General features: G+C 33.9%; 1 protein-coding gene across 1 annotated transcript; it reads left to right on the top strand.

The window, feature by feature from the left end:
- Window positions 1-554: 554 nt before the first annotated feature.
- LOC18096697 (protein FAR1-RELATED SEQUENCE 6) lies at window positions 555-3,771 on the top strand. The gene is made up of 2 exons (XM_006385236.3): window positions 555-821; window positions 1,370-3,771. The coding sequence occupies exon 2, from the start codon at window positions 1,370-1,372 to the stop codon at window positions 3,344-3,346; it is 1,977 nt and encodes a 658-aa protein (XP_006385298.1). The 5' UTR covers window positions 555-821; the 3' UTR covers window positions 3,347-3,771.
- The last annotated feature ends 12,643 nt before the right edge of the window (window positions 3,772-16,414 follow it).

Consider the following 16,414-nt stretch of genomic DNA (forward strand, 5'->3'; position numbering starts at 1 on the left):
AAATCTTCTCCAACGACCACTTTCTCTCTCTAGACCGAAATCCAACGACTCCCTACCTCTCCTCCAAAAAAAAAAGGACCAATAAAAGAGGAAAATAAATTTAGGTACCAAAATATATTGTCTTGAAATTCAAGGGACTGATCGTCTTATACCTAAAAATATAGGGGATTAAAATAAATGTTTCAACGAAACTTTCAACCCACCCTCCATATTATCCGAGATTTTCACTTCAATCCCTTAACTTTCAATTCAATCCTCTCCTCTAAAAAAATATATAATCCAGGGTAATGTGAGCTCCAAAAGGTTAAATCATACAAAATAAAAATTAAAAAATTAAAGTAAATTTCTTTTAAAAATACATTGCTGCAATCCACCATAAATTAAAAGAAAATGTACAGTAATCATAAAAGTACAATGCTTTTTAGCTTTATATATAATTTATGTAAAATGACTAAATTTACTAAGATTTTAAAAGGTAAAGTCATTAAATTTAATAAATTTATCCTGCACACCACAGCGGCCGACTAGCTTGTATAATAATAATAATAATAATAATTAAAAAAAAGTCTTCTGTCAACAATAGTGTGGTAGAAGGGACGTCTTCCCTATTTGCTATCAGAGATGTGGCGCAACCGCAGCGGCTGACTTGATAACACCCGGAAGAAACCAGCCGGAAACGATCTAACATACGGAAATTCTAAAGTCACCCGTCCAGCTCTCTCGCTTTCACCAACCAAAAACCTTTACATATCACAGTCACAGTCACAGTCGCCTCTGCGATTTTCTCAGGTCACCGGATTATCAGCCCGTGTTCCCAGCCGGTAAGTGCTTTCATAATTCCCCAGCTCTTTTGCTTTCAATTTATGCTTATTCTTTCATCTATTAGGGTTTGTTTTAATATATCCGATCCCTTTTGTTTCGGTTCCGGAAGTGTGATATATATCCACACACACAAAAGAAAAATATTCTAAACAAATAAAAAAACAGATTTCCTTTGTTTCGGTGAAATTCACTTTTGATTAGGTTGAGTCTTTCGGTTCCTAGGATTTTACCAAAATTTAACAAATTCGATGATTTAGGTCGTGTTTACCCTCAGAATTTCTTTTTTTTTGTAAAAACTAAGGAAACATTTTTATTAAATTAAAAAAAAAACAAGGGACTCTTTAGCATAAAATATTAGAGGAAGCAAGGGATGGTGTTTTTCAATTTTCTAAAAAAATGGAGAATTTTCAAGAAACATGCATTTTCATTTTTAGTTAGTAAATGCATTTTCTTTAGTTTTCTGTTTCTTGGAAAAATTTTAAACTTTCCCACAAGTAATTGATTGGAGCCTAAATATTTCATCATGTTATTTTTGGTGATATAATAGATGGCTGAAGCAGGGTGTAGTAATGAGCGATTGACTAATGGTGAATTGAATGAGAAGGAAAAAGAATTGGATGATGGGACTGAAGAAAAGAAGGAATTTGTTGCTCCTGCGGTTGGGATGGAGTTTGAGTCTTATGATGATGCTTACAATTATTACAACTGTTATGCCAAGGAAGTGGGATTTCGTGTTAGGGTGAAGAACTCGTGGTTCAAGCGGAATAGTCGGGAGAAATATGGTGCAGTGCTTTGTTGCAGTAGTCAGGGTTTTAAAAGAATTAAAGATGTCAATCGTTTAAGAAAGGAAACAAGAACTGGTTGTCCTGCAATGGTAAGGATGAGGTTGGCGGACTCCAAGAGGTGGAGGGTGTTAGAGGTCATGCTTGAACACAACCACTCGTTAGGGGCTAAGATATACAGACCTGTTAAGAAGGTGAGTACTGGAAACAAAAGGAAGTCCCTTTCAAGTAATTCAGATGCTGAGGGACGTACCATTAAGTTGTATCGAGCACTTGTCATAGATTCAGAAGGTAATGGGAACTCAAGTCTGAATGCAAGAGATGTTATGAATTTTTCTGAACTTCCTGATCAACTGAACCTTAAAAGGGGTGATGCACAGGCTATTTATAACTACTTTTGTCGGATGCAGTTGACGAATCCAAACTTCTTTTATTTGATGGATCTCAATGATGAGGGGCATCTGAGAAATGTGTTTTGGGTTGATGCTAGGTCAAGGGCTTCTTGTGGTTACTTTGGTGATGTTGTTTATATTGACAACACGTATTTGTCAAGTAAATTTGAGATCCCACTGGTGGCATTTGTTGGAACGAATCACCATAGCCAGTCTGTTTTGCTGGGCTGCGGCCTACTTGCAGGCGAGACAACTGAATCTTATATTTGGTTGTTCAAGGCATGGATTACATGTATGTCAGGTTGCAGTCCACAAACTATTATTACAGACAGGTGTAGAACTTTGCAAACCGCAATAGCAGAGGCGTTTCCAAGAGCTCATCATTGTTTTGGATTGTCGCATATCATGAAAAGAGTACCAGAAAAACTGGGAGGATTGCGCCACTATGATGCTATAAAAAAAGCGTTTATGAAAGCAGTTTATGAAACTTTGAAAGTGATTGAATTTGAAGTAGCATGGGGATTTATGGTCCAGCGATTTGGAGTTGGTGATCATGAATGGCTTCAGTCATTATATGAAGATCGTGTTCGGTGGGCTCCTGTTTATTTAAAAGACACAGTTTTTGCTGGAATGTCCGCTTCACGGTCAGGTGAGATCCTAAATCCATTTTTTGAGAGATACGTGCATAAACAAACTCCTTTAAAAGAATTTCTGGACAAGTATGAATTAGCATTACAAAAAAAGCACAAGGAAGAAACTATTGCAGATATTGAGTCCAGAAGCGTAGGCCCCGCTTTGAAAACCAGATGTTCATTTGAGTTGCAGCTGTCGAAGTTGTACAGCAAGGAAATATTCAAGAAGTTCCAATTTGAGGTGGAAGAAATGTATTCGTGTTTTAGCACCACACAGATACACGTTGACGGGCCAATCATTATATTTTTGGTCAAAGAGCGTGTTCTGGGTGAGAGTAATAGGAGGGAAATTAGAGACTTTGAGGTTTTATACAACAGAAGTGCAGGAGAGGTTCGTTGCATCTGCAGTTGCTTCAACTTCTATGGGTACTTATGCCGCCATGCATTGTGTGTGCTTAACTTCAATGGAGTAGAGGAGATCCCATGTAAGTATATACTGCCACGATGGAAAAAGGATTACAAGCGCTTGTATATTCCAGACCATAGTTCCAATGATGTTGATTCTACCGATCATATGCAATGGTTTAATCAATTGTATAGAAGTGCTTTACAAGTTGTGGAGGAAGGGGTGATTTCTCTTGAACATTACAGTGTCGCACTAGAAGCTTTTGAAGAGTCGCAAAATAGGGTTCGTGAGGTAGAAGAAAAGCAAGCATAATCCCGCCATAGGAAGCTGCTGCAAATTCTCTGTAAATATAATTGCAGTCTTGTAGGGCTGTGGTAGGGTGGCAAGATTGAACTGTTGGTCTTGCAATTGCAAGACTAGGGATTCTGAGTTGGGTGAGCATCTCTTTATACAAAAACAATAAGAGGAGCAGAGTCTCCAAATTCTTGTTGCCATTACCTTACTGCATTGGAACCATAGGGTAGCTAGGTGATGGCTGATTAAATAATTTCAGTCTTCTATGATTTTCCTCCCTCTCCATTTTGCTGAGGGTTGGCTTGTACCTGTTATTTTGTAGAGTGTAAAATACACAATTTCTTCATCTCCCATCTTTGCTTCAACCTAACTAGTAAAGTCTCTAGCAACCTGTAAGGTATTTACATCATAAGCTAAATAACATTTTATTTATATGTGACTTATGCATGGTTGCAAAATAGTGAGATTTAATTAGTTTTTTTTTTCAATCTATATACTATATATTCTCAAGTAATGGAAACTTTCCCTTCACTTTTTTATTTTATTTTTTTGAGGAAAATACCTAAACTAAACAAAGAAATCTCATTTATTTTTTTCCTTAATGTTTTATACTTTATTTTTTCTTCCCTTTTCCTACTTCTTTAGATTTTCGTTCATGCATTTACTAATTCAACATCTAAAACAATGAACTATATGCATAATCTCTTTTTTATTGATTTAATTTTAAGTGAATTTGGCATTGTATTTTCACGTATTTTAGTTGTAACTCTATTTGGTTTATTGTAGAAATACCTCAATTTAGTCCCCATCCTATGTACTCGTCTAAATTGGATCACAAATGTATCATGTTTACCAATTTGGTACCAATTGTTATAGAAAACTCTCAAGCAAGTCCTATTAATATTCATTAATTTTCCTATCAATCTTTATTTAAAATGATGCCGTTCTATTGCATAGAATATGTACATTAGATGTAGTTAAAAAAAAATCCCATTAGTTTGAAAATATTAATAGAAACGAACAAAAGGACTCAATTGAGAAATACAAGAGATATGTGGGGCCTAAGTGATAAGAATGTAAGAGTTTAGAATGTAATTGAGAATGTGTATACAAGTTAGGGACTGAATTAGGGTTCTCTTTATTTCAACCTTAAATTGCTCCTTACAATATTTTCATATTGGCCCCTCATTTATTTTATTTTAATTTCACTACCATACATACATACATACATACATACATACATAAGAAATAATGATTTATTTTAATAAGAACTCCTCTACTCTTCAAACCTCTGTTCCAGTTACAGATCCCAACTTCTTTTACGTGGTAGATCTTAACGAGAAAGGATACATGAGAAATTTGTTTTGGACTGATGCAAGGTCTAGGGTTGCATCTGCTTATTTCTGTGATGTAATTGCAAGTGACACTGTGTGCTTGACATACAAATTTGAAGCACCACTGGTTGCATTTATTGGAGAAAACCACCATGCCATCCACTTGGGCTTCGGTTTGCTTGCCGGTGAAACCACTGAATCATATGCATGGCTGTAGAGGGCATGGCTTACTTGCATGTTAGGACGTCCTCCGCAAGCTATCATCACTGACCAATGTAGAACCTCGCAAACTGCTATTGCTGATGTTTCCCCAGAGCTTCTCATTGTTTTATTTTGTCACGTATCAGGCAAGGAATTCCAGATACTATGGGAGAATTGTTTTATTTTGAAGCAACTCAAGTATCATTGAATAGAGTAGTTCACTACTTCCTCGAGCCTGAGGAATTTGAAGCTGCTTGGGAAGAGATGACACAGCGTCATGGAATTAGGGATCATAGATGGATCCAAGCATTACACGAAGACAGGAAAAAAGGGGTTCCAGCTTATTCGAAAGACACTGGCAGGAATGTTACTGCTGCACTAAAATGAGACTGCCATCTTTAATTTCTTGAAGGACATCTGGATAGCCATGCTTCTCTCAAAGTAATTTGGGACAATTATGATCAAAGCTCTGCAGGAAAATCATCGGCTTGAATCCTTGGCTGATATGGATTTGAGGAATTCAAGTTTTATGCTAAAACCAAGATGTTACTTGGAGCTGCAGCTGTCAAAATTGTACACAAACAAAATCTTGAGGAGATTCGTAAGGGAGGTGGAGGGCATGTTCTCCTGTTTTAGAACAAGACAAGCTTATGTTGATGGGCAGGTGATGACATATATTGTCAAAGAACAAGTTGAAATTGAAGAAAGCAAGCGGGAGACTAGGGATGTTCTTTGTGCTTGTGGATTGTTTATTTATGTAGGCATGCATTAAATGTTCTTAACCAAAATGGCTTGGAGGAGATCCCGCCGCGATATATTCTCACACGATGGAGAAAAGATATGAAGCGTTCTTATGTTCTTGATCACAACTGCCGTGGTATTGATACTAATAGTCCAATTCACAGGTACGACCATTTGTACAGATGCTATGTGCAGGTTGTAGCGGAAGGAAGGAAATCACAAGATTAATGTTACGAAGGAAGCTATTGATGCGAAACCGTGGGATATAAATATTCAGAAATCCACAACAAAATTGATAAACAATCCAAGAAATTCAAAATTAAGGTTTGAAAAGAAACATGGACCTAAAAATAGCCATGTATCTAAGAATTCAAGGTATTTGAAAAAAACTTGAACCCGTTATTTATAACAAAACATGAACCCAAAGTATACAAAGACGCCACAATGTCAGTTATACAATGATAGGTTAGTTGTTGATCTCTGACTAAACAAAAAGCATGTTTTGCACTTGGCAAAAACCTGAATTATTCAATAACAAAAGGCTGTCAAAATTTGACAACCATGAAAAACATATATAGTCCTTCTAAATAACCCTAATGGATAATTGATCTGAGGCCCAAAACAAAATCCAAAAAAAATAAAGCTCAAAACACTTAATAAACCCTAAGTAATGACTAATGGGTTGTCATGAACCCAAATTAAAGGTAAAGTCAAACAAGTCCACAACAATGAACATGATACAAAACCCTAATAATAAATATAGTTCTTCATGAAACAAGCTTAAATAGTCTAAAACAAACAAAGTACTCCAGCTCTCATTTCCTTAAGTAGCTAGGATAAATAAAGAATATTTGCCACATTTAAAAACTATATTGTTGTTCATTAAAGATCCTTGTAGAATTAGAAAACTTCCAAAAATAAAATGCTAAATATCTTTGTATTATTAGGAAAAAAATCATTTTCAAATAAGAAATCCACAAGTCAAAAGGCAACACATAAAAAAATTCATACAACACATTATGACCTATATCGTGATGTCTTTCTTAAATCTGATAGGCTTGAAATTTTAATTTAGTATAGAACAATACCTCTTGAAACTTTTGATAAAATTTCAACTCGATTCAACAATCAAATTTTGATGTATGCTTGTTAGTTCAAAACTAGACAATAGAAAACATTATTCTAAAATCCAAATATGATTGTTCAACTCTTGCATAGATCGTATCATCCCTCTAAATATAAGAGGATTCATCCTTGAATCTGTAACATGAAGAACACCCTCTAAAGGCAATAAATCACCTTCAACCCAAAACAAATGATCACCATCAGAACCCTGTATAGTCTTGTTAGCAAAGAAAATATTCTAAATAAACTTCTCCTTCACATACAAACTCTCATTTTCAGTCATACAGGAAGGGGAATCCTTAGTCAACCCTAATTACTTAGTATGGAGAAGCGATGGATTATTCGAGGTACTTAGAAGCACAGGAATGCAAAGCCAAATGGTAGTTAAAAAAAACAAGATCATTTGTCACTAGAAAACCCAAGAGAAAAAGGGTGAGAAAAAGGGTCAACAACGAACAAAAGCTGCAAGATAAGTTGGATAAGCTGAGAATTGAGCTAAGTAATAACATGAGTCAGCAAAAATTCTTAGAAAACCAGTTGTTTGAAGAAGAAAAGATGAAGGCCTTCTTAAACTAGTAGTTAAGAGAGAAGGATGAACGAATAGCTATATTAATGCAAAAATTAAAATGGGAAAATAACGATCAAGAGATGGCCATGAAGTTTGAGAAAATTATGCATGAGATCCAAGAGCAATTGAAGAAAAGAGTGACCAAGTATGATAATCTAGTAAACAAGCATGTGATGTTGAAAAAGGAACTAGTAATTGTATAAAAGGGTTATGAGGACAGGAGACAATCTGACAAAGGATTGATAACTTTTTTGAAAAAAGAAATGGATCACAAAAGAATGAGGTTGGAGACTGAAAAGGAAAAGAATAGATTGGCTAATCTCAGTATTGAGGAAGAAAGAAGCTTAAGAGCTCAATACAAGACCCAAGCTGATGATGAGAGAGAAGCAAGAAAGGTAGCCGAGTCAAACATAAGAGAATATCAAAATAGAGCAAATGTTTTGAGAGATTGGGTCTCTATAGTCCAGTCTAAGCTAGAGTTTTAAGAGGAGGAGTTGAAGAAACTGAAAGAACAAAACCTAAAATCTGAAGAAGAGTTGAGATAAAAATTCAAAGATTGGTATGATCACATCAGTCACTCCGATGTACAACTAAACATGAAGATAACTGAGCTCAACATTGAATAAGAAGAACTTTAGAGGGCTAGGAACCAAATTCAATAACTAGATAGGATAATTCAAATATTGGATAAGAACAACGAGTCACTAGCTACAAGCAACAATGCATTGCTTCAAGACAACACTTTGTTCCACTACAAGAATGAGCAGATAAACAAGTTGATTGGTATGGTGGCTCTGAAGGAAAATGAGCTGTGAGTGAAGGCCTCCATGATCTGTAATAATATTGGCAACTATGAAGGGTATTTGAGTGAGGTTTTAGCTTTTTTAAAAAAATGTAGCCAATATAGGGGTGTCATTTGGGAATGAGTAGAGATGTATAAAAGTCTTATTCCATAATGTAAACTCCTTGTATGAACTACCTGTTTTTTATGAATGAAAAGGGTTTAAACCCACTATTTTATAGTACCTTCTAATATGTATGGAGTTCAACCAATTCGAGGACTTAGGAAAGATCTCTTCAAATCTATCAGACTATGGATTTCGCTCGTACTTAATAAGAAAGTCATGGATTAGCTCTTCGAACAAGTTAATCTATATCCGATACATGTGTACATATATTTGCATTCATAAGCATGCATACTTTCATATCTTAGAGTTTAAATGAGTGCATTCCAGGTTGAAATACAGGTCCTTAAAAAAGCTCAAATCCGTAGAGTTTACAACACTCGACTTTAACAAGAAATATGGAAGACGAAGAACGCACTTACCATGATGCCCACTTCTAAGAAGAGTTGGGTTCCCTGAAGGTCATGGTTCGCATGCTCGAGCAAACACTTAGAAATACTTCTGGTGAGCCCATCCAATTGGTTTGCCACTTTTATTTAGAATCAAGCAACAAATCAACCCTAGGAAAGGATTGGCGAACAAGGTTAAAAACCTTAGTATAATGCAGCATTTGTGTAGACAACAATGCCAACACTGGCCCCTATAGTTGTAGATACACTCATTAGTGAATCTCATAAGAAAAAATCATATGAAGATATTAATCAGGATAAGATGGAAGCATTGGAAGCCAGAATAAGGGCTACTGAGGAAGTATATTTGTATGATCCCATTTAAGTCATGTAAATTTATTTGGTCCCGAACGTGGTTGCACTAAAGAAGTTCCATGCTTCTAATTTCATCAAATACACCGGAACCTAATGCCCTATCACCTATCTCAAGTCTTATTGTAACAAAATAAGAGAAGTAGTGTACGATGAAAACCTACTAATGCATTTTTTTAGGACAATTTAAGTGGAGCAGCGCTAAGCTAATACATAAGACTAGATAACACAAAGATTTAAAGATGAAAAGATCTGATTGACATTTTCATCAAGCAATATAAGTACAATATGGATATTTCCCCTAGTAGAACCAGTTTTTTTCATCTAGAGAAAAGGGACAAAAAATACATGGGAGAGTATGCTAAAAAATGGAGGGATTTGGCTACATAGGTACATCCTTCACTTTTAAATAAAGAGATGGTTACCTTATTCGTAAATACGCTCAAAGCATTATACTACAAGCACATGATGGGTAGTTTAACACAACAATTCATTAATGTTGTGGTCGTGGCTAAGCGTATAGAGTAAGGGATAAAGAGTGGAAGAATTTCCATGCCTACTGAGAAAAAAAATCTTTCAAGGGAAGCAAAAAAAGAGTCGATCATATCAAATGTGGCTACAGAGGTAAACCAAACCACTTCTAGAACTATAACACTCTATCCTCTTTATCCCAGATTGCCAGCATATCAATTTTAACTCTCTATTTCCCACCAAGAAACCTAAGACTTAAACCAACCAAGTCAATAATCAAATTGAGCACATAACAAAGAAAAATTACCAAAGAATCCAAGAACAACTACCCCTGTTACCATTACCCATGATCGATGTACCAAAAGCTATTAAGTATCATATAGGTAGCTTTGGTACCACTCGTGCCTTTGCAGCCACCATTTCCTAACTGGTATAAGCTAGACCTCACTTATGAGTACCACGTTGGCATTGCAAGACATAACATTCATACCTACAATGCCTTTAAGAAAAAGATCTTGTAGTTAATTAAAGCCTTTTCAAAATATGATTGACCTGAAATTTTCAATCAATATATAAAAATACCTATTGAAACTTCTAGTAAAATTTCAATTCAATCAAACGGTCAGATTAAGAGTTATGTTTGTTAGCGCAAAATTGGACAGTAAAAAACATTAAACTAAAATCTGAATTTGATTGTTCAATCCTATAGAGGACTAACCAATAATGCAATGTTTTTTAAACAAAAAATTATGTATAATTTTATTGCTTCTCTGTATATGTGTGCCTGTGTGTAAGGTTGTAAGCATATGAAAACCTTGTAGCTGAAATGTACATAAAGGGTAAAATATACCAAGGCATATATTGTATCGGTCAAAGTGCAATAGGTACTTAAAAAAATTATTCAATCTAAATTATAGTATAAACTAAAAGAGGTAGTGCTTTTGTTGTGCATCACCTCACATAATACTATTCATTTCAATATTGTTTTTTTTTTTCCTTTGCCTTTGCCTTTGCCTTTGGTTTTGTTTTCTTTAAATATGTATTTCTTTTTCTAATTTTATACTTTAACATTTTATTTATTGGATATTGGTCTTCATAATTTATTATGGTTTGCTTTATATATGGTTAGCTCGGTCTCATAACCCGTATCACGTGTTTGGCGAGTTGACTCGAGTTTTTTTTTATCTTTTTTAATTGACATTTTTTTTTCAATTTCATCCTTCAACATTAGGTTGATTGGGAATTAGACTTCATAATTTATTCTGGTTTGCTTTTTATGAGGTTATCGTAGTCTTATGACTTGAGTCATGAGTTTGGCGGGTTAACCTAGTTGACTCGTGTTTTTTTTTGTCTTTTTTAATTGATATTTTTTTTTTCAATTTCATCCTTCAACATGGAGTTAATTATGAATTAGGCTTCATGATATATTTTGATTTGTTTTCTATGAGGTTATCCTAATCATATGACTCGAGTCATGTGTTTTACAGGTTAACCTGGGTAGACTCAGGTCGTTTATTGTGTTCTGTTTTTAGATTTTTTTTTCAATTTCAACCTTTAACAATGAGTTTTCAATAATTGGGCTTCATAATTTGTTTTGATTTGGTTTATATGTGGTTATCACAGTCTCATGACATTGATCGTGGGTTTGGCAAGTTAACACGGGTTGATCCAAATTAATTTTTGTTTATTTTTTATAAGGTTATCCCAATTTCATGATCCATGTTACAAGTTTGGCAGGTTAAGTCAGGTCATTTTATTAATAATTTTTTTTCATTTCCATTCTTCAATATTGAGTTGATTGGGAATTGAGCTTCATAATATTTTTTTAATTTTTTTTATATGAAGTTATCATGGTCTCATAATCCAGGTCACAAATTTAAGAGGTTAACCTGGGTTGGCTCAGATCAATCCAATATGTTTCTGTTTGAATATTAAATTTTTAAAAAAGTTATCATAAATTTTTATTAATCAAACTACTTTTTTACTATTCATCCATGTTGCCTTTGGAACCATTAAATGTATCAGCTGTTACGAACTAAGTTAGGTCCAAATTTGACCTTACAATGTCACGACTAATTTTTCAAAGTTAGGAATATCTCTCAAACCGTTTATCAGATTAAGCTGTAATTTTAAAGGGAGATACTATAAACATGGAACTATATTGTGGTAAATTTCAGGTTAAATAGAATTTGGGAACATATTATTTCAGAGGGTAAAAGTTACTAGACAAATCTTGTCAAATCTTCTAGACTAGACCTTTATGTACTGTTTGGGACATATCTAGAGCTATAGATGAATTTTTTTTTTATGATTCATATTAGAATAGAACTAAACATCTCAAGCTTTCAAACCATATATGGTAGGCCCAGTAATTCATCCTGATGAGAGAGAACGATGTGATTGAAGTCAGGACTGAAATTTGCCAAGAATGTGCGAAAATTGAAGAATCGGTCTACTTGGAGGAATTTTAGTATGAAGAAATTTTTTATTATCTTATTTAAACTAGTTATTACTAGTTCAGGCACATTATCTTGCAACCCAAAAGGGGTCCATTAGTGTTAGTTAGAGGATATTATATTATGTTTTTTTGAACTGTAAATTTTTATAGTAAATTAAAGAATAAACATGAGTTTTTTTTTGTGGAAAAATAACCTTTCTTTGCTAGGAAAAAGATCGTATACTGACTTATCGAAGATTAACTAGCTTCGTGGTATCATTTACATACTTGAGGTTCTTAGATATACAGTCATCTCTAGGTCCAAGCTTTTTTTCAATACCTTTGGTTATTAGGTATAGGGTTACCTCTAGGTCAGAGTTCTATAAAACCTGATTTTTAGTTTTTCAAGTTGTTATCTACTTTGTTAGGGGTTGCTTGACCACTTGATCAAGAGCTCTGCATCAATTGATATCAAAACTAGGTTCCAAAATCAGGTTATATCCTTTATTTTCTTCTTGTTAGTTTCAGCTTCCTTAGCTTTAGTTGTCTTTAATTCAGTTTTTTATTATTTCTCGTCTAAAGCTTAGTATTTTTGTGCCTAGGTTAGTTAAAAAAATGTATGATTTTAGTTTGTTGTTGTCTTAGAATATGTAAGTAGAATAAAGAGTAAAAAAAGAAGAAGAAAAAGAACGTTCAAAAGTCACTTTAGTCGAATCTACCATAGTACACAAAGAGAGAATTTGAATTTGGACAAAACCAATTAATCAAAATCTAAAATATTATATACTGGTTCTAGGAGTACTAATCACATGCCATATAAAAATTAAGCTCATTAGGAGATCATTTGCTATAGTAACCAAGGTCGGCATTAAAACTTGTTGTAACAGGTCAGATTCATATCAGAAAGGAATTTCAGGTCCAATAAATTTAGAGCATTATAAAATTTTATATACTAGGTTTTAAGGTTCTAATGACACCCATCAAATTTGAGATCATTTGGAGTTCTTTTGCTATAGGAGCTAAATTCAGGATTGGAACTTATCGTAATGGGTCTAATTCACGTTAGTAATTCAAACTTGTTTCGCTTATGTTATTTTTCAATTATGAAAGTATCATAACATCATAATTGAAATACTTACGTGTCATTTAATTTTTTTTTATAACCTTTGCATCTTTTTTCTTTCACGTCTTCAAAAACATCCACTTTTTGTACAAATTCGCTCATTACTCGTGAAATTATAATTGTAGTTTTGTCTTTGCTTGTTTTCATATTTTTCTTAGTTCTTAATGCATATACATGTATTTGAATATGCTGTTAAAGCTATTATATTTGGTGTTGGAATCAGTTCCGCAGGATCCGAAGAAAGGTGAGACGAGAGGAAAAAGACATAGCGAGCGTATTTAAGTGAAAAGTCTATATTTAAGTGAAACACAAGAGGAGTGTAAACTTGTGAGAGAGTGGGTGAGAAATTTATATATTTCTTGTCACCTAACCAATTCTCATATTCGAAGATATCATAGGCAAGTAACAACATGACACTATAGAGAGGAGACAATGAAATAGTAATTCAGGTACACGTTATGAATTAGCGAATGGATCAGATGGCCAATGAATTCGGAGATAGGTTTGAAAGATTGGAGAGGAAACATGCTAATGATCATGGTAGGGTTCAAAATAAACCTGAGCGAAGATAATTTAATGTTAGGACGGTTGAAAAGGAGAGCTTGTATATTAGAGGGACCTATTGTAGCTTAGTTATAAATAGTGGTAGTTACACTAACATAGCTAGTACTAAATTGGTGAGAAACTTAAACTTGCACACTACCATACATCTCATACCTTATAAATTATAGTGGTTCAATGATGATGGTGAAGTGAAAGTGAAAGTGAATAACCAGGTTTTGGTTGCTTTTTTTATTGGTAAATATTATGATGAGGTGTTATGTGATGTTCTGCCAATGTAACCTAATCACTTGTTGTTTGGTAGACTATAACAGTATGATAGAAGAGTTATGCATGATGGAGTGACAAATAAGTATTCCTTTGAGATGAATGGAAGATCTATAACTCTTATATCTTTGACACCTAAACAAATATAAGAGGAGCACTTGAAATTAAAGAAGGAGAAGATGGTTGAAAAAGAGAGTTTGTATATAAGATAGACCTTTTTTACTAACAAGGTTCTTCTTGGTTTTGATGATGATGTTATTTTCTATTTGGTATTGATTTGTTGATCTTAAAATATGTTTTACTTGACACAGATTCTATGTCAAATATTTTTAAAGAAGAGGAGGATGATACGAACAATCCAAGTCCGAATTTGGTCTTAAAAGGTCTACTAACTAATTTTGCAAGATTAGAAATACCTCTTAAAACATACATCGAATTAAGCTGAGATTTTACAGTGAGATACTAGACATATGGAAATATATTGTGGTAACTTTCCAGGTCAAATGGAGTTCAAGAGGAACATATTAGTTCAAAGGGTCGAAGTTACTAGACAAGTCTAGTAAAATCTGCAAGACTAGACCTTTGTGTACTATTTGGGACATATATGGAGTTACAAGTGGAATGCTTCTGCTATTCAATTTGGGATGGAAACTAGACACCATATATAGTAGGCCCAATAATTCATTTAGACGAGAGAACAACATGTTTGAAGTCATGATTGAAATCTGCCAAGAATGTGCAGAAATTGAAGATTCGGGCTACATGAAAGAATTTTAGCACGAAGACTTTGTTTTTATTATCCTATTTATTTATTTCATGTTGTATAATTATTTTTAAATTCGGGTTTGTTCTGGCCCATTAAACATTGTATAGGGATTTATTTTATATTAAACTTATGTTAGTTGATTACTAGTTTATGCTCATTAGCTTGCAACCCAAAAGGGATCCATTAGGGTTAGTTAGAGGACATTATTTTATGTTTTTTTGAGCTGCGAATCTCGACAACAACTTGAACAATAAATGTGAGTCTTTCTTTTGTTTGTTTGTGGCAAAACAACATTTCTTTGCATGGACAAATATTGTACACTGATTTATCAAAGATTAACTGGTTTTGTGAAGTTATTCACATACTTAGAGTTCTTAGATACAAGGTTATCTCTGGGTCTAAGTCTTTTTCCAATATATTTAGTTCTTAGGTAAATGGTTACCTTTGGATCAAGGTTCTATCAAACCTAATTTAGGTTTTCCAGGTTGTTGTATACTTCGTTGAGGGTTGTTTAACCATGTGATGAAAAGATTTACATCATTAGGTCACATTGGATTAACCTCTACATGGTTTTAATTTTTTTTACTTGAAAAATGTTAGCAATGCTTGGGTGTTTCTTTTGTATGTTTTTTTTTTAAATTAATCCAACCCGCAGTGTAGCGTGAGCTAACGAACTAGTAGCATCTAAACCAGATTAACAATCAAAATTAGTCTTTCTGTTAAATGGAAATTTATATCCAATATGTTTGAAAGTGTTATAGGTCTATCTCATAGCCTGTCTTTGCCTAGGGCTCTCATGTTTTTTGAATTACAAACTATAGCAACCTAGGATTTACCTTGGACTATGGTTTAGGTGAGTGTGAGGTGTTTTTTTAAGAGTCTCCGGTGTCTATCTCGCTTAGCCAAGCTAGATTGTGCTTTCTATGGGATTGCTCCATAGGGTGCTTGCTTGAAAAATCTATCAGTCTACATTGCAGGTTTCCCTATGCTTGACCCTTGTTCAAGCTAAAGGTTACTTCATATCTTTGTATGTTTATGGATTTGGAGTAGGATGATTAAGTTTTTTTTTTTTTTTTTATTGAGGAGTTAGATCGGCATAAATAATCCTATTCTAGAAATAGTTCATTGGATTTCAACTACGTTTGCTTTGTTAATGCAAAAATGACAAATTAGTTTACTTCCATCATGCATTTGATTTGAATCATTTTATCTTGCAGGTCAATCTCAAGTCAAGTAAAAGGGATGAATGACAATTGTTGATTATTGGTTTAGGTCTAGTCTCCTTATGAAGGATGAGTCTCGTCCAAGTATTTAGAGGAGTTACTAAGAAAAGTAACTGCTTCCTCTATATATATATGGATATAACCCGTATGAAAAAAAGAGTTTTATGATTGAAAGAATATAGTTCTTTCCTTTTCTTCTCTCATCTTGAACTCTCTATATTAACTTGACAAGATTTATAAAGATATTCGTACTGTGAAATATTTTTTAGTTTTAGTAATTGAAATATCACTAAAGTAATTGATCCAGAAACAAGAAAACAAATTCTCACGTCACAAGTAAGTTTCCTTTGATTCTAGAGCATGATTCTAGAGCAGTTGATCTTGATGACAAGCAGAACGGCTGATGTTTTGACGAGAATTAACATGAGTTAGCAGAATTAAAAAAGAAGCTGTTAATTAGTGGTTGTTGACAAATTAGGTTTACATTTTGGCTGAATCTTTCATGTGTAACTGCTACTGAATCCTTCTATGTGCTGTAAACGCTCATTTTAAACAATCAAATGAGACAGTCAGTTCCTCAAGATTCTTTCTCCTCTCCTTTTC

Source organism: Populus trichocarpa, chromosome 3, assembly GCF_000002775.5.
Source record: "Populus trichocarpa isolate Nisqually-1 chromosome 3, P.trichocarpa_v4.1, whole genome shotgun sequence".
Taxonomy (NCBI): domain Eukaryota; kingdom Viridiplantae; phylum Streptophyta; class Magnoliopsida; order Malpighiales; family Salicaceae; genus Populus; species Populus trichocarpa.